The 22,825-nt window shown below is 41.1% G+C and overlaps 1 protein-coding gene across 2 annotated transcripts in view; it reads right to left on the minus strand.

Annotated features, from left to right (window-relative positions):
• The window catches only part of gas7a (growth arrest-specific 7a), an 87,046-nt gene that overhangs the window by 25,686 nt on the left and 38,535 nt on the right, over positions 1 to 22,825 (minus strand). Inside the window, exons 4-6 of one of the 2 annotated variants that reach the window (XM_060902610.1) lie at positions 19,156 to 19,224; positions 3,973 to 4,062; positions 1,521 to 1,636 (exon numbers count right to left, since the gene is read on the minus strand). In XM_060902610.1, the coding sequence (XP_060758593.1) occupies positions 1,521 to 1,636; positions 3,973 to 4,062; positions 19,156 to 19,224 (275 nt within the window). Of the gene's footprint in view, positions 1 to 1,520; positions 1,637 to 3,972; positions 4,063 to 19,155; positions 19,399 to 22,825 lie in introns of those variants that run through there. The other variant, XM_060902611.1, reaches the window with a different exon arrangement.

Raw genomic sequence — 22,825 nt, forward strand, 5'->3', positions numbered from 1 at the left:
CAAACATGTGTTGTGAAGATCAGACTTTCATAGATCCCTGTTCTTTAAATAAAACAGGGTGCCCACTCACACCTGATCGTCATCCCATTGATTGAAAACACATGACTCTAATTTCACCTTCAAATTAACTGCTAATCCTAGAGGTTCACATACTTTTGCCACTCACAGATATGTAATATTGGATAATTTTCCTCAGTAAATAAATGACCAAGTATAATATTTTTTGTCTCATTTGTTTAACTGGGTTCTCTTTATCTACTTTTAGGACTTGTGTGAAAATCTGATGATGTTTTACGTTCTCTTTATACAGAAATATAGAAAATTCTAAAGGGTTCACAAACTTTCAAGCATCACTGTATCTGATGCACGCGCCAAGGTATGCAAGTGTGACACTCTTGCACAACATTAGTACAAAAATTAATGTAGATATAAATATCTTATGCCAAATTATTATGGCATGTTACAAAAAATAAAGAAAAAATCCGGATCCTCACCTCCAATTTACGAGTCCTAATGCAGGTAATGCACGAGTCCGAGTCCAAGTCCGAGTCATCAGTTCTCAAGTCCAAGTCGAGTCACGAGTCTTTAAAATTAGGGCATGAGTCGGACTCGAGTACTACAAGCCTGCCTGAAAGTGACTTGATTAAACAGTGATTGAATAAACAAAGTAATATGACTGACAAGCAAGTATTATAGTTTGTGCATTAGTATCTCAAATGTTTCATTTTTTTAAGATAATACCTTAACATTACCATGACAAAAGCTTATTTGTACTACAGTTTCTTCCATGAGGAGAGGAAGGAATCTCCAGTGTCAGTGCTTTGTAGCAGTCAGAGGTGAACCTATAACAGTCTGTAAAAAATCTTCAGAACAGAGGGTTTGTGGTTTTTCTATAACATTACACGCTCATTCTTATTAAAGAAAAAAGAAAGGCTGGAAAGGAAAGAACTTCTAGCTTAAACCTTCTATAAAGTTAGCAATAACAATAACTAACTTTCTCATGGATGTTCCACAACATTATAAGTAACTATAATGTTTTTGTTCAAGACTTTTTGTTCTTTAATTAATAGGATTTTATTTTATTTTTTTAAAGTGTTGGTGAATTGCTGTGGTATAAGACGAACAAAACACTCTGTTATGTGCTGTGATTGGAAAATAATTTACTTTGTGGTTTTAACAAATTGTACCATTGAGCCATTATTATTTTCAGCAAGCTCGCTCGTGTTTCAGGGTCTAAATGTTTTAACAATAACCACAATGAACCACAAATACTACATGAATTCTTCAGTTTGATGTAATTTCTTCACAATTTTTTTTTTTTGCACTGATGTCTTTCTATTGTGTGCATGTGTAAATATGAGTCGTGTCTGTGTGACTATTGACTAGGGATACATAATATTAGTGGAGTTTCTTTATCTCTTGGTCTTTTATTTGCATGATAATTTAGAGATATCTAAAGAAAAAACTAAAGAAGCATTCTAAGGTTACGAAAGATAGGAAAGTGTGAGAGACTGGCATACCTTTCCCGAATGAATTCAGCCATCTCTTTCTGCGTCTGTTTGCCCTTCAGCTGTTTCTGCAGCAGAAACTCGAAGCCCGATACCGTGGTCGTCCCCTGAGGGTCCTTCTTATCGGCCTAAAGGCCACGGACAGAACAGAAATACACACACACACACACTTGTTTGTTGTGAGGCATTTATATTGACTTCTATATTACTATAGGTAAATAATACTGTGCCTAGCTTCAGTAACGAAAATAATATCTTTACCTTTAATTCTTGAAGCTTCTGTTTTTTGGGTTTTTTTTAAACCAAATGTTTTGTTCATGAGGACCAGTCATATGTCCTTACAAAGGGCTAAACCCCACCCCCAACCTCCAACCTCCTACTCAGACAAACATAGATACACCTGACCACAAGCGTTTGAGTGTGTGTGTGTGTGGGTAAGTAGGTGAGTCAGTGAGTGAGGGGACGAGCTTGTATGAATCAGAGGACTTGCGTGGGCATGACATCACGTGTGGGGCTGTACGTGATTCAGGAGAGAGACTGTTTCATCTTATGAGTAATTGTGTGTGTGTGTGTGTGTGTGTGTGTGTGCGCGCACACAAGGGCATTTGATGCGCAAGCATTGATGTTCACCTGTGATTGAGGGCTTCTGTAAAACAACACAAACCAAACAATACTAACCCTTGACTACAAGGGTGGGAATGATTTGCAGAGCCGACAGCCACTGATCTGCCTCCTCACATAAAGCAGAGGCGTCACGTACTCTTCTCACATTTAATTTCAGGGATGTAATGCTCACTGAAACAAAAAATGCCTTGTGGCTACACACACTTTCATATACTTCATAAACTTGAACTTTTACTGCAGAATTAAGAAAACAGAAACCTTATTTAAAGTGTAAAGTTGCTTTCTATAGAAAATACCTTCTAGTAAACAGTTTTCCATGCAATTTGTTTTCTCAGTGCAGGAAATATTTCACCATCATTATCCTCTGTAATCGCATATGCTGCAGATGCAGTACACAGAGCTTAAGATGAAAAATGCTGGAGTGATGCAAGCCTCTTCTCTCATCACGTAGTTCTTAGTAGGCATCTTTGTTTTGGATTTACCGGTATATGACATGCTTGTGTTTATGCTGCCATGTGCCTTTGTTTGGTTTCTGTCCCGTACCCTCCCCTGTCCTGTCATTGGTTGATTACTCCAATGTGTTCATCTGTTGTCCTCAGTATCAGCATTTCCTCTAAGCTATACACGTCTGATGATGCTTCCATGCAGAAAAAAAAAATCATGCAGATTGGCAACAAAAAATGTCCATAAATATGTTAGGCAATTGGCATAACTGACAAATGACAGTTTGGACAAGCAAAACTCAACACTTGAGTCTCAGTCACAAAGTCAAAAAAGTCAAAGTCCTTCCCATGCCAGGACTTGGTCTTCCCAGGCAGTCTCCCGTCCCAGTACTAATCAGGCCCTTAAGGCACACTGGGCAGGACTGATCTCCACTTCTATAGCCCTCAGCCTCTCGCCTACTATACAGCTAGGGTTACAGTGGGGGACTAGTCCTCTGGGAACCGTGAGAGTTTGACTCCCCACTCGCATCTGTATTGCAGCGTGCCTTGCCAGATGGCAGTAGGTACCATTTTTATGATGGTCTTGACACAGTATGACCCAACTGTGAGTAGAGCTTGCGATCTCCCGGTCGAACAGTAGACACGCTAACCACTTGGCCATCTCGCGGTCAATCTCAGTCACAGCATTGCCTTTTTCTTATTTTTTGAAAGTCCAAACAGGAATATACGGTATGTCAAAACAGAGACAGTCCTGCTGCCTCCCAGATTCAGTCCCAACAACAAATAATGCTACCTAGCTACATTAGCTGTGAACTTAGCAAGCCATGTTAATTGTCTTACACTTCCGATAATGATCTGTTCAATCTTGTCAGCACAGCAGTTTTGCTGAGTGTTTTTCTTCTCATGCTAGCTGGATAATGCAAACCAGGCCCAGGCGGAACAGCTGTATTCAGCTCATGGGGTATTTCTGCTCAATCGGCAGAAATAAAACTAGCCCTTAATTAGCCAGCCTGTAACTTCCCTGTTGTTTCAGGATCTTGTTATGACTCCTTCCTTATACATAAGTTCCTTGAATTTTATGATGTTAGTCCAAGCCTTGTTGCCCTCTGTTCTTTGTTTCTCATATTACTTCTTACGATTAGTGGCTTATCCAAGTTTAATATTGTCTGCTAGTGTTTTAACCAAATATACACATTAATAATGATTCTTTGTTTACATCCATACCATGCTGATTTTACACACTTGCACCCTGTCTTCATTAAATGCACATCACTGACCACAATATTTATATAAAGGATAAAGGGATGATGTGTTTTAGTTGTATAACTTTCTACGCAGTTTTTTTTTACCTTTATAGATTATCTTACCACTTCAACCCTGCCCTCATGTTCTCTTACCCAGAAATAATCGCAGTAGCTCCACTCATTGGGTTTGAGGAGTTGCTGCTCAGGCGTAGACTGTGCCAATGGGAACGTGACGAAGTTGATCTACAGAGTGATAGAGTAGAAAAACAGGACCACATAAGGAGAAAAAGCATAAAACAGCATAGGAATTCTCATCTCAGACTTTATTATGAATCATCAAGCAAACATAAATACATATATTATACAGTTAATAATAGTCATCATTTATATTTTGCACAACAAATGGGAGCTATAAATCAAATGTGCTTTTCAGAAACACAGTGCAGCATGACCATATGGAAGGGCGGGGCTTTGCGTTTTACGAGAGGAAAGGATTCACAACACAACACAACACAGTCATGCCAACACCACAATATGACAACACATAATAATAAAGCTCAGACTGCTGTCTGAGTACTGCCTTGATATTTAGTATGACCCAATCCTGTACAAACTGACCACAAATAACAAAACTGTACAAACAGATCTAACTTGGAAACACTCTAGAGCACTAAATAGCCCATATAAGCCTACATTTCTTTATGCAAACATAAAACACATACACGTGTTAAATTATTTCATTCTGTCAGGAAATCTAGCTTTCTGAAGTAAAATTGTACTGCTAAGTCTACAGTTGAGATTTAATTTGATATGATTACAGGATGGAAAAACAAAATGCATTTGCATTACTGTTGCGCAAGACATCGTTCAGTATAAGATTAGATATAAATCATATGTTCTACCTTCCATGAAGTAGCAGAAAAATAGAGTTTTTTGTTATTCTGGCGATCCACAAGTGCATAGAACAAAATAGCATTCTCCATGGCCTTGGTGCAATATATTATAGAAACGTGTGGGGCAAGATAATCACCAGACAAAATGTACTGCAAATAGACAAGATACAGAACAATAAATGCACACTGTGCAAACAGTGCCAGTATTACACAACACAATACAGACAGTGTTAGATGTACAGTAAACAGCAACATAGTGACAGAAATGCTGTGTTAGCCACTTGTTTCTACCCATCACAACCTCCTCGTCCCCTCCGCATGATGCACGTCACATGGTGTCAGAGCCTCGGTCTCAGTACATAATCATAATTTGCACCTAAAGACTTTCGAAAGTGCTCCCTGGCTCACAAAACAGACACGATCCCATTTTATCCACGCTTGCTTCATCCTATGCATATGGGTCTGTGTCGTGCAAACTGAACGGAAATCTATTTAAATCACAATCATATTTCTATACACTGTAAACTATCTTTAAATCAGGCAGTGCATCAAAGATATGGTTATGCACCCTGTAGCTGATCTAGAATGACACTTGAGCATTATTCTCTCTTATTCCTCACTGACGTTTTGCCTGTTTTGCCGGAAGAGCATTTGTATTGTTGACTTTCAGAATAAAAATATGCGCTTTTGGATACAAGTTTCCATGTTTGTGACACTACAACTTAAATATCATGGAAAGTCTGTAAGTGACAGAGAAATACATTCGCTGTCATTTCTGTCAGTCACCTGGTTTTTTACAAACCAGGTCATAATCATGTTGTAATCTCATAATAGTATGTCATTATGGATATGCCACTGCTCTAGACTGCAAACCTCAATATTCCCTTTTTTGCAATTGTGCGATGACAGCATTTTGTGTTGCAGTTGTACAAATGTGTTACATATGTGGTAATATGACAATAAATGACATAAATGCAGAGTATATGTGATTGGTGTATTAGGTGTATAGGTATATTAAGGCCTTTAAAACTCTACTAGAGCATCGCTTTTTCAAAGCAATACTTTTGTGTATTTGGATCTTAAATACATAGCATTACTCAGTAAATGTGATGAATGCCCCCACAAATGTCCCAACAGGGATATGAATATCTAATGGTTCGAGTGGTTTTAGCTTGTGGGGACATTTGGCTGGTTCCCATGAGGAAAACTACTTATTTTAGTAAAAAAAAAAATAAATAAATAAATTATATATATATATATATATATATATATATATATATATATATATATATATATATATATATATATATATATAATAAATGCAGCTTCTATTTACAAAACCAAAGGAACAACAACAAAAAGTTTCTTTCCTTTACTAAGGTTAGAGTTAAACTTTGGCGTAGCATTAATTAGCTGCATTAAAAATGACTACAATATGAATATATAAATAAAAGACATGAAATTACTCATTAATAGGTTTTTCTGTATTTTGACTATTATCTACATAGAACAATACTGAAGACATCAAAACTATTAAATAACATATACGGAATTATCCATCCGTCCAATATCCGTAACCGCTTATCCCGTGTAGGGTCGCAGGCAAGCTGGAGCCCATCCCAGCTGACTATGGGCGAGAGGCGGGGTACACCCTGGACAAGTCATCACAGGGCTGATACATAGAGACAAACAACCATTCACACTCACATTCACACCTACGGTCAATTTAGAGTCACCAGTTAACCTAACCTGCATGTCTTTGGACTGTGGGGGAAACCGGAGCACCCGGAGGAAACCCACGCAGCCACAGGGAGAACATGCAAACTCCGCACAGAAAGGCCCTTGCTGGCAGCTGGGCTCGAACCCAGGACCTTCTTGCTGTGAGGTGACAGCGCAAACCACTACACCACCGTGCCACCCTATACGGAATTACATGGTAAACAAAAAAGTCTTTAAAAAAAACAAAACAAAACATGTTTTATTTTTAGATTCATCAAAGTAGCCAGCGTTTACCTCGATGACGCTTTACACACAATTGGCATTATCTTAACCAGCTTCATGAGGCCATCACCTGGAATACTTTTCAATTAACAGGTGTGCCTCATCAAAAGTTAATTAGTGCAATTTCTTGCCTTCTTAATGAATTTGAGATCAAACAGTAAACAGTAAATAATAAACATACAGTAAAAGGCCTTTTCCACAACTGTAGTAATTTATATTATGTCAAGAAACGCTCAACTAAGTAAAGAGAAATAACATCCATCATTACTTAGACATGAATTGACTTAAATATAAAAAAACAAACATTGAATTTGAAAGTGTATCCAAACTTTTGACTGGGACGGTATACTGGAATGTGTTCAAACTGAAAATTATTTTTCCCTACTCTACTGTAATAACTAATACAGCTGTGACACTGTGCCATTGATCCAACAATGTTCATTAAGTATGAATCAAGTATATCCACCAATAAAACACTGTTTATACACTCTTCTGTTGAGTATACACTCTTCTGTTTGAATACACACTCTTGGGTCCACAGCGTCTCCAATTAGCATGTTAGACCTACAATTATGTAATCTGCCCTGCATCCCTGCAACTGCCTTACACACTCACACACGCAACACTGTATGAAGATGGAGCTCAATTCCCAGAGACACTTCCCAAAGTTTTGTCCATATTTAGGAAATGATGTTCACATGGAGTTCCAAACATCACTTGGCATACTAATGCCATATCTCTATTTAAATCATTCATGGTAATAATTGGAATAATTTTTTTTCCGGGGCGGCACGGTGGTGTAGTGGTTAGCGCTGTCGCCTCACAGCAAGAAGGTCCGGGTTCGAGCCCCGTGGCCGGCGAGGGCCTTTCTGTGCAGAGTTTGCATGTTCTCCCCGTGCCTGCGTGGGTTTCCTCCGGGTGCTCCGGTTTCCCCCACAGTCCAAAGACATGCAGGTTAGGTTAACTGGTGACTCTAAATTGACCGTAGGTGTGAGTGTGAATGGTTGTCTGTGTCTATGTGTCAGCCCTGTGATGACCTGGCGACTTGTCCAGGGTGTACCCCGCCTTTCGCCCGTAGTCAGCTGGGATAGGCTCTAGCATGCCTGCGACCCTGTAGAACAGGATAAAGCGGCTACAGATAATGAGATGAGATAAAGGAAAGTGTGCAAACATGGAATAAGTCATAATGTCTCTTTTTGTCCAAACCAGTAAATAAAACAGCCATGTCTGGTGCAGTTCCATGTCATAACCCTTTCATAAATTTTTAATGTCTTCACTGTGTGCTTGATTACCGATTGTTAAATTGTATTTTAAGTAGTGCTGTCAAAGTTAACGCGATAATAACGCGTTAATGCGATCTCAATTTAACGCGATAAAAAAAAATAGTGCCGTTAACGCAAATTCTAATTTGGCCCTGCGAGTCACCCGTAGTTCCTGTTGAGGCTTGTCGCGCGCTGCTTCAATAAGAGTAAGTGTGAGTGATGGAGAAAGGCACAGACATATAAACATCCTCGCCGCCATATTGGATGGGGCAAAGTGGAGATTCTTCAACCGTCTAATAAAGATGCCTCATTCATGTGCTGTGTTTAACTGTACCAACAGGTTACCGTCCAAACGAGATCACATGGGATTACCTTTCACAGGTGAGACTGGAAAAATACTTTTCAATACTGTTCCTTCAGTCTTCAGTTTCCCAGCTCAGCTCCACCGGGGAGGTGTAGAGTTATAAGCAGTGAGCATTAGATAATACAGTGCCACACTATGATGAACGTTTCTGAACGTATGATGAATGTTTTTATTTTTGTTATCTGTTTTTTTCTTCTTTTATGGCAAATACTTCTCTTCAAAAGAAACTAATGAAGAGTAAAATAAAACATTTTTTTTATTTTCACAGTGATATGCACTTTATTTTTCATCCCTTGGTTTTCTCATCTAATATGGAAGTTATGGATGTCAGTGGCTGTGACAAGACGTGTTATGCTCTGCAGTAAAAAAAAACACAACACATTGGTACAAAGCAAGCCCATTCACTTTTTTATGCTGATAAGAGAATTACAATGGTTTTTCATGTGACAAAAATGTGCGATTAAATTGCGATTAATCGCGAGTTAACTATGACAGTCGCGACATTAATCGCGATTAAATATTTTCATCGCTTGACAGCACTAATTTTAAGCATTATTGCGCTTCATGACACATAAATACTCAATGCACATTAAGTGCCTGAGGTTATATTGTGTGCATACACTACAAACACTACACATGAGCTTACTACCATATACTCACACACACTCGTGTCTCAGGTGTGCTTGAGTCAAATGTCTTGATTGACACACTTGTGCCCAGTCCTTTTTTATTACCTCCCAGAGAGATCATACCAATTGTCACGGCCACTGAGTTTTCCATTACGCTGCCTCTACATTTGTCATTGCTGTTGTTTAAATCAGCCTCCCATCATGCTCTAAATTAACTCATTTATTGGCACTGCAGTGCTCCGACACCTCTCCACCCCCTTCAGGTTTCTTCCGCTCACTACCCAGATCTGTGAGAGTCGAACATCCGACCTAATCTAGAATACAGCTCTTTTTGGAAAGCTGTACAACAGCATGAGAATAGACATTTTAGGATAGAAAGAGAGTATTCGCTAATCTCTAGAAAACATGTTTATAAATGTGAAATTCAGTCATTCATAATGGATGTCTAATGGCAGTAGTTGTGGAATTTATTCATTTAAACTCTACTTTTGCACTTTCATGAATTCCTCAGTTGGTGTAAATTACATTCTGAATAATCCTGCATTAAATCAAACTATTTTTGTACCAAATGGTGGTCATCTGCTACCAACATAAACAATGTGCTTTAGTGGGGAAATAATTGCTAGCTAATTTAGTTCTGTTCTGTTGAATAAAGTTCATGTTATTAATGTATTTTGTAATTACATTATTTATACATGTTGACAACCGGTATCTGATCAGAAACTAAACTGATTATATACAGTACCAATCAAAAGTTTGGACACACCTACTCATTTATATGTTTTTCTATATTTTGACTATTTTCTACATTGTAGAACAATACTGAAGACATCAAAACTACAAAATAACATCTGGAACATACAGTGGTGCTTGAAAGTTTGTGAACCCTTTAGAATTTTCTACATTTCTGCATAAATATAAGCTAAAACATCATCAGATTTTCACACAAGTCCTAAAGGTAGATAAAGAGAACCCAGTTAAACAAATTAGACAAAACATATTATACTTGGTCATTTATTTATTGAGGAAAATGATCCAATATTACATATCTGTGAGTGGCAAAAGTATGTGAACCTCTAGGGTTAGCAGTTCATTTGAAGGTGAAATTAGAATCAGGTGTTTTCAATCAGTGGGATGATGATCAGGTGTGAGTGGGCACCCTGTTTTATTTAAAGAACAGGAATCTATCAAAGTCTGATCTTCACAACACATGTTTGTGGAAGTGTATCATGGCATGAACAAAAGAGATTTCTGAGGACCTCAGAAAAAGCGTTGTTAATGCTCATCAGGCTGGAAAAGGTTGCAAAACCATCTCTAAAGAGTTTGGACACCAACAATCCACAGTCAGACAGATTGTGTACGAATGGAGGAAATTCAAGACCATTGTTACCCTCCCCAGGAGTGGTCGACCAACAAAGATCACGCCAAGAGCAAGGCGTTTAATAGTCGGCAAGGTCACAAAGGACCCCAGGGTAACTTCTAAGCAACTGAAGACCTCTCTCACATTGGCTAATGTTAATGTTCATGAGTCCACCATCAGGAGAACACTGAACAACAGTGGTGTGCATGGCAGGGTTGCAAGGAGAAAGCCACTGCTCTCCAAAAAGACCATTGCTGCTCGTCTGCAGTTTGCTAAAGATCACGTGGACAAGCCAGAAGGCTATTGGAAAAATGTTTTGTGGATGGATGAGACCAAAATTGAACTTTTTGGTTTGAATGAGAAGCATTGTGTTTGGAGAAAGGAAAACACTGCATTCCAGCATAAGAACCTTATCCCATCTGTGAAACATGGTGGTGGTAGTATCATGGTTTGGGCCTGTTTTGCTGCATCTGGGCCAGGACGGCTTGCCATCACTGATGGAACAATTAATTCTGAATTATACCAGCCAATTCTAAAGGAAAATGTCAGGACATCTGTCCTTGAACTGAATCTCAAGAGAAGGTGGGTCAAGCAGCAAGACAACAACCCTAAGCACACAAGTCGTTCTACCAAAGAATGGTTAATGAAGAATAAAGTTCATGTTTTGGAATGGCCAAGTCAAAGTCCTGACCTTAATCCAATCGAAATGTTGTGGAAGGACCTGAAGCGAGCAGTTCATGTGAGGAAACCCACCAACATCCCAGAGTTGAAGCTGTTCTGTACGGAGGAATGGGCTAAAATTCCTCCAAGCCGGTGTGCAGGACTGATCAACAGTTACCGGAAACATTTAGTTGCAGTTATTGCTGCACAAGGGGGTCACACCAGATACTGAAAGCAAAGGTTCACATACTTTTGCCACTCACAGGTATGTAATATTGGATCATTTTCCTCAATAAATAAATGACCAAGTATAATATTTTGTCTCCTTTGTTTAACTGGGTTCTCTTTATCTACTTTTAGGACTTGTGTGAAAATCTCATTATGTTTTAGGTCATATTTATGCAGAAATATAGAAAACTCTAAAGGGTTCACAAACTTTCAAGCACCACTGTATATGGAATTATGTAGCGTGGCAGCTACAGTTATTGACACCTTAACAATCTTTTGGCCATTGTAAAACTAGAAAAGACTTTCAATATGTAAATTGTGCATGAATAATTACTCAAACTTCTGCTGGAAAAAAAATGAGTTAATTCCCACCTGATTACGTAGCGTATCAGATCATGTGACACCATTCCACAATTACTGACACGTTTGTCCACAGTTATCGACACTGTTCCACAATTATCGACACCCAGATGATTATCTCATCTCATCTCATTATCTCTAGCCGCTTTATCCTTCTACAGGGTCGCAGGCAAGCTGGAGCCTATCCCAGCTGACTACGGGCGAAAGGCGGGGTACACCCTGGACAAGTCGCCAGGTCATCACAGGGCTGACACATAGACACAGACAACCATTCACACTCACATTCACACCTACGGTCAATTTAGAGTCACCAGTTAACCTAACCTGCATGTCTTTGGACTGTGGGGGAAACCGGAGCACCCGGAGGAAACCTACGCGGACACGGGGAGAACATGCAAACTCCACACGGAAAGGCCCTCGTCAGCCACGGGGCTCGAACCCGGACGTTCTTGCTGAGAGGCGACAGCGCTAACCACTACACCACCGTGCCACCCGATATTGTAATATGTGGTAGATATTTACAACAAACTGCAAAAAAAAAATTCTGAATATAATAGAAAAATCTGAATATTTCAAGCATGTAATTTTTTAATATGCTTGGAATTTAATTCTGGTCTAATTCTGTTTATTGCAACAGGATTCCAAATACTCTATAAACATTCCATTCTGTTATGAATCAGAAAAAAATTATTATAAATCACAGCACTTTTATTTTTTTTAAAGTACTTCATCTACTTCAAAAATGTTACACAAAGATTGAGCCATAACAGTTGTAAATGTCACTTAATTCCACAGGGTGTCGATAATCGTGGACACCGGTGAAAATGGTCACTATTATCGACACCTCACGTGATTCTCAAACGCGCCTTCTCAAATGCATGTTTAGATACAAAATGGCGACTGTCAAATGAAAGCGTAAGAAACAAAGTAGGTTTCGACAAGGAGATCATGAAATATTGGTGAATTTGATATGTAGAAACATGTCCATGATCTTTCCACCATGCTTACCTGTGATGATAACGTCTGGGTTTTCCTCAAATTGCTGATTGGGCTAAAAAAAAATTCCATCTCAGGTAACAAGCTATGTCATCAGACGACAAGATCAAAGGGCGAGGCGGGTCTTCCGGTTGATTAATTAAACAATAATAACTGTTGTAACTGAAACTCACCTTTGTAAAATTGTTTTTATTGGTAAATCTGAAAGGGTGTCGATAATTATGGACTGTCGATAATTGTAGCCGCCGCTCTAGTAAACAAAAAAGTGTTAAAAAACAAAATATTTTTCATTTTTAGATTCTTCAAAGTAGCCAGCGTTTACCTTGATGACACTTTACAACCACTTTTTGGGCGGCACGGTGGTGTGGTGGTTAGCACAGTCGCCTCACAGCAAGAAGGTTCTGGGTTCGAGCCCTGTGACCGGCGAGGGCCTTTCTGTGTGGAGTTTGCATGTTCTCCCCGTGTCTGTGTGGGTTTCCTCTGGGTGCTCCGGTTTCCCCCACGGTCCAAAGACATGCAGTTAGGTTAATATGGGATGGCCTTGGGCTGAGGTGCCCTTGAGCGAGGCACCGAACTCCCAACTGTTCCCCGGGCGCTGTAGCATGGCTGCCCCACTGCTCTGGGTATGTGTGAGTGCTCATTGCTCACGTGTGTGTGTGCGCATGTGTGTGTTCACTGCTTCAGATGGGTTAAATGCAGATGGGTTAATCTTTCTTTCTTTCTTTACACACTATTGGCATTATCGTAACCAGCTTCATGAGGTAGTCACCTGGAATGGTTTTCAAATAACAGATGTGTCTCGTCAAAAGTTAATTAGTGCAATTTCTTGCCTTCTTAATGAGATTGTGCAGCTTTTAAACGGCATATATCAGCTAAAGGTATAAGGAATGGATATTTTATAGATGCTTCAGAGTTTGACAAATGTGGCAGTGGGGGCGTGGCCGAGCGTCAGTCTGTGAATGGAGGGCGGAGTCAGGGAAGGTGAGTGGTCGTGTCACTACACCTGTTGTCAAGTAACGTGTGTTTGTGTGTCTCCTCCAGTGACCGCGCCTGATAAAAGAAGAGTGAGAAGGGGAGGTCGGTGCCGAGGGCTTGCTTGTAGCCTGTGTGTGTATGTGCGTGTGTGAGACAGAGTTTTTTGAGTTTTGTGCTGAAAAGCAGCAATAAAGCAAATAACCAAGACACAAACAACTGCCTGCCATGTTTCTGTGCTCCACCCACATCAGGGTCTTCTACAGTGGGGCCAAAACCCGGGAGAGTGCAGAAGGGAACAGCCCCATGGAGTCCTCGCCGTTCAAGGAGCTGATCCATGCCCTCGCCACAGCCCAGCAGAACCAGCACCAAGCGCTGGTCGCCCTCCGGAAGGAGCAAGAACAACGGTTCGAAGCCTTGGTGCTGGCCCAACAGGAAGACCGTCAGGCGTTCCAGCACCTGCTTGCATCAGTGGGGCCCACGACTGCCAGCAGAGCGGACCCTCCCCACCTCACCCTAACGAAGATGGGGTCGCACGACGACCCAGAAGCCTTCCTTGCACTCTTTGAGCAAGCAGCAGAGGCGTGGGATTGGCCGGTCGACCACTCACCTTCCCTGACTCCGCCCTCCATTCACAGACTGACGCTCGGCCACGCCCCCGCTGTCACAACAAACAAGTAACTTGCAAGATAAGGATAGAAAATGTCCAGTAACATTTAAGATAAACAGGTTTTTCTCTCCTCTGTCCTCCAAAGTCATATAATACATATGATTTTAAATAAGCCTTCCATAAACCATCTAGAATTATATTATAAAAGGTTAATACAATGCTTATGAATGTACAAACTCATGCCCAGGAAAGTTGGGATATTTTCCAAAATGCAATAAAAACAAATATCTGTGATTTGTTAATTCGTGTGAACCTTTATTTAATTGACAAAAGTACAAAGAAAAGATTTTCAATAGTTTTACTGACCAACTTAATTGCATTTTGTAAATATGAACGAAGGTAGAATTTGATGCCTGCAGCACATTCAAAAAAAGTTGGGACAAAAGCAGAATAAGACTGAAAAGTTTATAGGATATTCATGTTACATTATTTCGGAAGATTCCACAATAAGCAGGTTAATTGGTAACATGATTGGGTATAAAAGGAACAGCACCAAAGGTTCAGTCTTTGCAAGCAAGGATGGGTCGTGGCTCACTCCTTTATGCCAAAATTCATGAGAGAATCGTTAGTCAATTCAAAAAGAACATTGCAGAGAATTTAGGTCTTTCAAAATGTACAGGACATAATATTGTGAAAAGATTCAGGGAATTCGGAGACATCTCAGTGGATAAAGGGCAAGGTCAGAAACCACTGCTGAATGTACGTGACCTTCGAGCCATCAGGTGGCACTGTCTGAGAAACCGTCATGCCAGTGTGACAAATATAGCCACATAAGCTCAGGAGTACTTTGAAAAACCTTTGTCATTTAAAACAGTCTGCCACTGCATTCAGAAATGCAGCATGAAACTGTATTATGCAAGGAGGAAGCCACTCATCCATTCTATGCAGAAATGCTGGTGATTTCTCTGGGCCCGAACTCATCTCAGATGGACTGAAAGACAGTGGAAATGTGTGCTGTGATCAGATGAGTCCACATTTCAGCGTGTTTTCAGGAAAACCAGATGCTGAGTTCTCAGTGCCAAAGGTGAACACGACCATCCAGTTGGTTATCAGAGAAAGGTGCAAAAGCCAGCATCTGTGATGGTATGGGATGCATCAGTGCCCACAGCATAGGCAAGTTGCATGTGTGTGAAGGTACCATTGACGCAAAGCCATATAATGGGACTTTAGAGAGACATATGTTGCCATCAAGGTGACGTCTCTTCCCAGGAAGTCCATGCTTATGTGAGCAGAACAATGCCAGGCCTCATTCTGTACAGCCTACTACAGTGTGGCTTCGTAGACACAGAGTGTGTGTGCTTGACTGGCCGGCTGCCAGTCCAGATCTGCCTCCTATTGAGAATGTTTGGTGCATCACGAAGAGGAGAATAGGACAACAGCGACCACAGACTGTTGAGCAGCTGACGTCTCAAACAAGAATGGACAAAAATTCCAATTGCAAAACTGCAACAATTCATATCCTCAGTTCCCAAACAATTAAAAAATGTTATTGATGTAATACAATGGTAATAATGCCTCTGTCCCAACTTTTTTTGAGTATGTTGCAGGCATCAAATACTCATCTCATCTCATTATCTCTATCCGCTTTATCCTGTTCTACAGGGTCGCAGGCAAGCTGGAGCCTATCCCAGCTGACTACGGGCGAAAGGCGGGGTACACCCTGGACAAGTCGCCAGGTCATCACAGGGCTGACACATAGACACAGACAACCATTCACACTCACATTCACACCTACGGTCAATTTAGAGTCACCAGTTAACCTAACCTGCATGTCTTTGGACTGTGGGGGAAACCGGAGCACCCGGAGGAAACCCACGCGGACACGGGGAGAACATGCAAACTCCGCACAGAAAGGCCCTCGCCGGCCCCGGGGCTCGAACCCGGACCTTCTTGCTGTGAGGCGACAGCGCTAACCACTACACCACCGTGCCGCCGCATCAAATACTAACTTTGTTTATAGTTATAAAATACAATTAAGTTGGTCAGTAAAATTATTGATTTTTTTTTCTTTTTACTTTTGCCAGATAAATAAAGGTTCACATGAATTAACAAATCACAGATTTTCTGGAAATGGAGTTTTTATTATTATAAAGGTCCAGTGTTTGAGTAAGCACATTGTTTGTGTGTAGTCTGGGTCAGACACCACTATGTTAACTCACTCTCTTTTCTTTTTTAGATACACTGGCTATACTTGGTTGGCTGCCCAGCACCCAGTTTTTCGCTGAATAGCAAATACCATTGACATAATGATACCGTGTAGTAAACTCTAGGAATGCCAACCAGTAAATAAAGCTCCATTTAGTTTGGGGTTCCTCTGGCACAACATGCACAGACTGCAATGGAAAACCTGCAGTGAACTGCTTTAAACGTACACAAGCACACACTCCAGCAAACATCGCTGGTCTCAAACACTGCTCAGAATGTGGACTGCTCGGCCTCTGTTGCTAAGCAACAAATTGATTTCGCTGTGAAGGCACACACTTTTTTTCCTTTTGTGAAACAGAGTAGTGCTTTACTCAAATAGACAAAAGCATATGGAGATCCACTTGCCTTAAACATGACACATTACCCAATACATACACTGCCTGACATAACGCTCGGTAATACTTAACCTCTTTCTACAAGCTGTCTCAGGCTCATTTTAAAACCTTTTCTGCATCTCAAATTAAGCAACAAGTGCTTGAGGGAATTAAGGGTCGGGCTATTTAAAATGCCTTTGAGTCTGGATTTATAGATCTGCACACGTCACCGGCTTTGCATCACACAAACACAGGAGAGAAGGGGAAAAAATCCAATGCTGCCTCTCCGTAAATCTGAGCCATCCCACCATATTGATCAAAAGCAGCTTTGAGTTCGGTTGTCAGGGAAAACCGCCTGTTAAGTCTCTCTCAGAGCAACTCACAATATTCAGCCACTGACATGCAATGCAGTACATACACACACACACACATACATGCCTGCTGATGATGTGCACAGACCATACCCAGTGTTTTCCTTATCCATTTAATGCAGGTTCATACGCGCTTCTAGAAGCACATTACGATTGTCGTCACTTTATATTTGATTTAGCGACCCGTCATTATCTGTCAAGACCTACAGTACGTATTTAAAGTAATCAGAATCTCAAACACAGTGCGCCATATGATTTTCTGTTCTAAAAACAAATCAAAGGTCCTCTTTCCCTTTGTGCTTCTCACAATCCATATTTCTCTCTAACCTTCTTTGTGTTTGTGTGTGTGGTTCATTTGAACATCCATTAATCACTTCTGGTGCCTTTGTCACCATGGAAACTGGACTAGCCAAGTCTTCCCCCATTCCCTGGGCTGCAGCTATCTCTCCCAAGTGGGCGGGCTTTATGGCCCTGATGGACGGTTCTGCTATCCTGTTGGTGCGACAGAAATAGTACACCCCTCTTCCAAAACAATAGTCGAGAAGTCCGGTCTGGCTTTCCAGCACATGCAGCATCCCTAATTCATTCCCTTTCCTCCATCTCTCACTCTCTCGCTCTCTCTCTCTCTCTCTCTCTCTCACACCATCTCAGGCAGATCTTACTGGTTACATAATTATGTGCAGTATTACTCTTTGAATTATATCCTGTCGATTGAGCATTCAAATAAATGTAATTTGATCAAATTATATACATCCTTCTTTGACGCACAATACCAGTGTCATCTGTGTATCAAGACTTGTGTATAGACGCCACTGTATTGTGATCGAGGACAATAGTTCCCAGCCTTGATCTTTGGTACACCCACATACAGCCTGTTCATTAGCTGATTAATGGGATTGGATGTGTTAAAGCAAGAAACACAACACAACAAAACAGTCAGAACAGTGGTACTTCAACAATAATGGGGTAGGAACCTCTGATATATCCATGTCATACTGTATATCATACACTGGATATACATTTATATGTGATTTGTGCCGACGTGATTTGTTATTACTATAAATTAATACTCTTACAAATTGAGAAAAGGTCACATCTCGATCCGTGCCACTGAACCTTCTTCTGGCTGCATGAATGCAAGCATGTTACTTTAACTTAATACAAATCGCAATTGGACCACACCACAACTGTACGGTATACCATACACAAGATGTGCATCATCTGATCTAGCAACACTCCTGATCCCAACCAATATGGCCATTGTTAGAGTACTGTGTGTGTTTGATATATTTCTCTTTATATATCCAACAGCAATGATGCTGTGTGTCTATGAGAAATGGGTCTCACACTGTCAGTGTCAGCAATGCCGGAGCTGTTTTGTACACACTGCACACACTAAAAGTCATGTCAAAGCAGAGAATGGAATGCCAAGTGGTCTTTGGAGATTAAGAAGAAAAAGCCTAAGGGAGGAGGGAAAAAAAAGGAAGTTGAGACACCAACACAATACGACGAGTCTGATTTACGAAGACAGTTTGTAAATCAGCTGTCCAAACACACTCGCTCAAAGTGCCAGCCAATGAGAAGCTTCAGAGCTGTAACAATATACAGTTGACAAGGTATACTCACAGTGTAAAACCGTAATGATGCAATCCCGTTTAGGAAACACACACAAGGAGAGTGGCACTGAGCTAGTGAACAGATGTTTCCCATCAGCAGAACACTCCGGGAGTTTACAACCCCAAAGGGCAGTTTTAAAAGTGTAATGACCTTACACTTCACATTTCAACCTCTTGTTATTACTTTAGTGATTGAGAGTATGCAATGAAAACTCTGCCTTTACTCTCTAGCTATCCATTATCCAGGACTTACTGGGAGCTGCAGCCTGAGGATGTCAATACAATCATCATCAAGTCAGTATGCGCATAATCAGTCTCTGGAGTATTCCAGCTGTGCTGTTTACATTTGTGAATTTGTGTGTGTGTGTGTGTGTGTGTGTGTGTGTGTGTGTGTGTGTGTGTGTGTGTGTGTGTGTGTTGTTTCTCCAGACTCACTGTGATTTTGGTCTCCTTGATTTCTTTCTCCTTGTTCTGTCTCCTGGCCGGTGAAAGGGACCCGGGGCTCTGTGGGGACAGACAGGAGGCATCGTCAAAACTGCCCTCTGTGTCAAAGCTTTCCTCTGTATCCATCTCTCAGGTGCTCCCTTCACTCCTTCTCTCTCACTCGTTCTCTTCCACCGTCTCCCGCGTGCCGTCTGCCTGCTTGCCCGTGTTGCCGTGGTGAGCAGTGCAGAGTGGGCTGTGTTTATGTGAGTGTGTGTAGGGAGAGGGGCGTGCCAGTGCTGTTGGAGAGTAGGGGGGTTTGTGATAGTGCAACTGCAATGAGAAGAGCAAAAGAGAGAAAGAGAGACAGACAGACAGACAGACAGACAGACAGACAGACAGATAGATAGAAAGGTAAAGTGAGTGAGACAGCGAGGATGAATGAGTAAGTGAGTGGGTGAGTGGAGGTGTGACACACCTACAGTCCTATAGAAAGCTGAGTGCATGCAAACAGTAAGAACGAAGGGAGAGTGAGGAAGAGAGAGGTAAAGTTAGAGAGAGGCAGGCAGGCAGGCAGGCAGGCAGACAAAGCACAAGACAGCTGGAAGAGAAATTCGATGAAGGGAACCAGAGACAATGTGACAGAGACAGTGGGTTAGAAAGCATAAATGGGAGCTCAAGGAGGGAAAACAGCTTTTCTTTACTCAAACCCCACCACACCTCCCTCCTTCTTTAGCATTTCGACGTGTGCTTGAGAAAGAGAAGAGGAGGAAGAAGGAAAGGGAGGGAGTGTGAGGAGAGAAATGGCCGTGTAATAATTACTGAGAGTCTAATCATTAGAGGTGAGCTGAATACGAGATTGAGACAAGAGAATGAAAAATGAAGAGCCTTCCCTTCCTTGGAATTGTGAAAAAGGGAGGGTTTTTTAAAATGTATTTTTAATCTCTGCGTAAAGGTCACATGATAGCTGTATTCACAGAGCAGAAGGTAGTGAGAAGAGTGTGCATCTGTCTGTGCTGGTATGTTTTGTGAAGGCGCGAAAACTAGACTGTGCTATATTTACCCCCAAACTCATCAGCATCCATCACCACCCCTGTATTCGGATCTTTGTCAGTGTTTGATTTTGGATTGCTTTTGCATTTTCCAAATGTCCACGATGCTCTCGAAGCAAAACAACCACGTTGTATGTTCTATTTGGTGTAATACTGATGCAACGTTTGAAAGCTCTTAAACAAATATACACATGTGATTGATCAAAGACGCACACCCACACACACGGACTCACCTGAAGAACAAAACCGCCTAACATTGAACCACGAAGAAAGGACTAAACACCAAACAACAATTCAGCCTCTCACCTTTCTCAGGAACATGGAGGCAGCGGCCCCACACTGCCCGTCTCGTTCTGTACCCTGTCGTCTGACAATACACTCCCACTTTATGCCAGCTCCACACCGCCTTTCGACCTCGTTTCCCTCTCGTCCCAATCTTGCATACACCTTTCCCTGCTATGATTCCCTCGTTCAGTCTTTTTCGAACCTGGCCTCGGATCAGGAGCTAACCACGTGCCAGTGTCCAGGAGTGGGACGCCCATATGGCCTGTGTTCCAGTCTGCTTGCTGGCATGCCCACACCCTCGTCCCACTGCCAGGCAGCCACGTGACCTGCCCAGAGCTTTGCTTATTCTGATTTCCTCTGTTACTCGAGCGTTACTGTTAACGGAGTCTTGCAGGTGGCAACAAAGCCTGCAGCCTAGATATGCTGTCTGAGACTGCCAAACAGAGAAGGGTTTGATTGTAAGTGATCTGGCATTTGATTTGAGCCTGGCAGTGAATTCAAAAGATGATTTTGAAAGAAGTGGTAGAAGCCTGCCAGGCAGCTTATATTTGGCACAGATTGTTGAATTGTTACAGTGATATAGATAAGATCCAACTTTCATTTCTTAAACATGTAGTAATGCTAAAGGCATGATCATCATCTTGCTGGCACCTTTTATGAACATCTAACAATACCAATGGCAGTGCCATACTGGTGGCATGCCATAGTTGTACCTTGCTGAATATATGATATTGGCTGTGTGTCATTGTAACATATAGTAATACTAAAGGCATAGACATGCTATTATCCTATCCACATTCACTGGATATGAGCTGTCACATGCTCTGATTGGCTACTCTACTACTAGGCTATCAGCTCATATACTGTGAGTAGAGAAAAACAAAATGGCGGAGCGCATCAAGTCAGATATATTACTTTGTTATCAAGCATTTAAAGGTGGACTGCCTTTCAGATTTTTCAAGTGTAGGTCATAAAAAGAATTTTCCCTGACACCCAATTATTTTTGTTTAGTGGACCAAAAGCTACTGAATTCGAATCACAGACTTCATATTTTATTAGGTTTTTTAAAATAGAACAATTAATGAATTTAGGGCCACGTGGCCCCAAATTCTCCGCTATTTTTTCCTGCTTCACTGTGACCCAATTCAAGATACTACATCATGCATCACATGGTGGGCTTTCCCCATTCGTGCAAGGCATTGTGGGATACAAATTTGAAACAGGAGAAGAAAATGGAGGATGCGAATGAAACGTGAAAGACCGACTACAGTAACGGAAAGCGAGAAGAAAAGACGTTATGCTGCGAAGGAAAGGAAATGCAGGACCAAACTAATAAATGTCAGCAAGCACCTCAGTGTGATCAGCCATTTGTTTAGCAACAGAATGATGGAACTGTCAGTGCACGGTCAAGATAAACCTGTAGATGGCAGTAAAGCAGTGGCGGCTGGTAGTCTTTCAAACAGGGGAGGCTGGTCGGTTACGATATTTCCAGATTTTAAAAGAAAAAAGAAAAAACACATCAATTTTGCCCATACTCTTGCCTCTGATCTGGCTGATTGTTGGCAGGGTCACAAACTGTGAAATAACAGGTTCTTTTGCCCCATTAGCCTACTGTCCAATATACATGATGGTGGTGTTGGGGGGGGGTATATTTTAACATTTTATATTTTAAAATTGTGGCATGTTGTTTAAAAATTGATCATTATTGAAAGCAGCTCTTTGTCAGGAACCTCAGCAGTAACAGCAGTGTGTTCTGGAATCGGCACAAGCACTGACCTTGGGGAGCCAAACATAGAGCTGGGTGCCACACATTTCATTCAATGACACTTTCCCTATATTTTACTTATTTTGACTGAGAAATGTTTTATTGACAATTTTGATAACCCTTCACTTTTAATCCAGGTCTGTAGTGTGAAATGTTCTCGGCTGTGTTTTTGTTTAAAAATGTTTTCCAAATTGTAGCTGTGTTTAATTCATATCCAGAGAAATATATATTCCAATATAATATACTCAGCATAAACATTTTAAATAGATTCTATATTTTTGGTCCATCCATGACATATTACTAAAGTAGCCTATTTACTGTTGTTGATGTGGGTCACTTGCTGTTAGCCAATTCACTTTCTCGTACCAGGAGAGCTGAAAGGAACGAGTATTATTCCCTACCTTTTTCACCAAGTCAGTTTGAGGCGTTGGTCTACCCTGCTCTTTAATTTTAATTTTTTCCTCGCAAGGAAGACCGGCAAATGGCTTCGCCAAAATTAAATCAGCAATGCTTGGCCTCCGTGCGCAGCTTTCTTGCTAGCTGACTAGCCCCCTCAAGTTCAAGTTCAGTCACTCAAATA

The sequence above is a fragment of the Neoarius graeffei genome, chromosome 20 (assembly GCF_027579695.1).
Source record: "Neoarius graeffei isolate fNeoGra1 chromosome 20, fNeoGra1.pri, whole genome shotgun sequence".
Taxonomy (NCBI): Eukaryota; Metazoa; Chordata; class Actinopteri; order Siluriformes; family Ariidae; genus Neoarius; species Neoarius graeffei.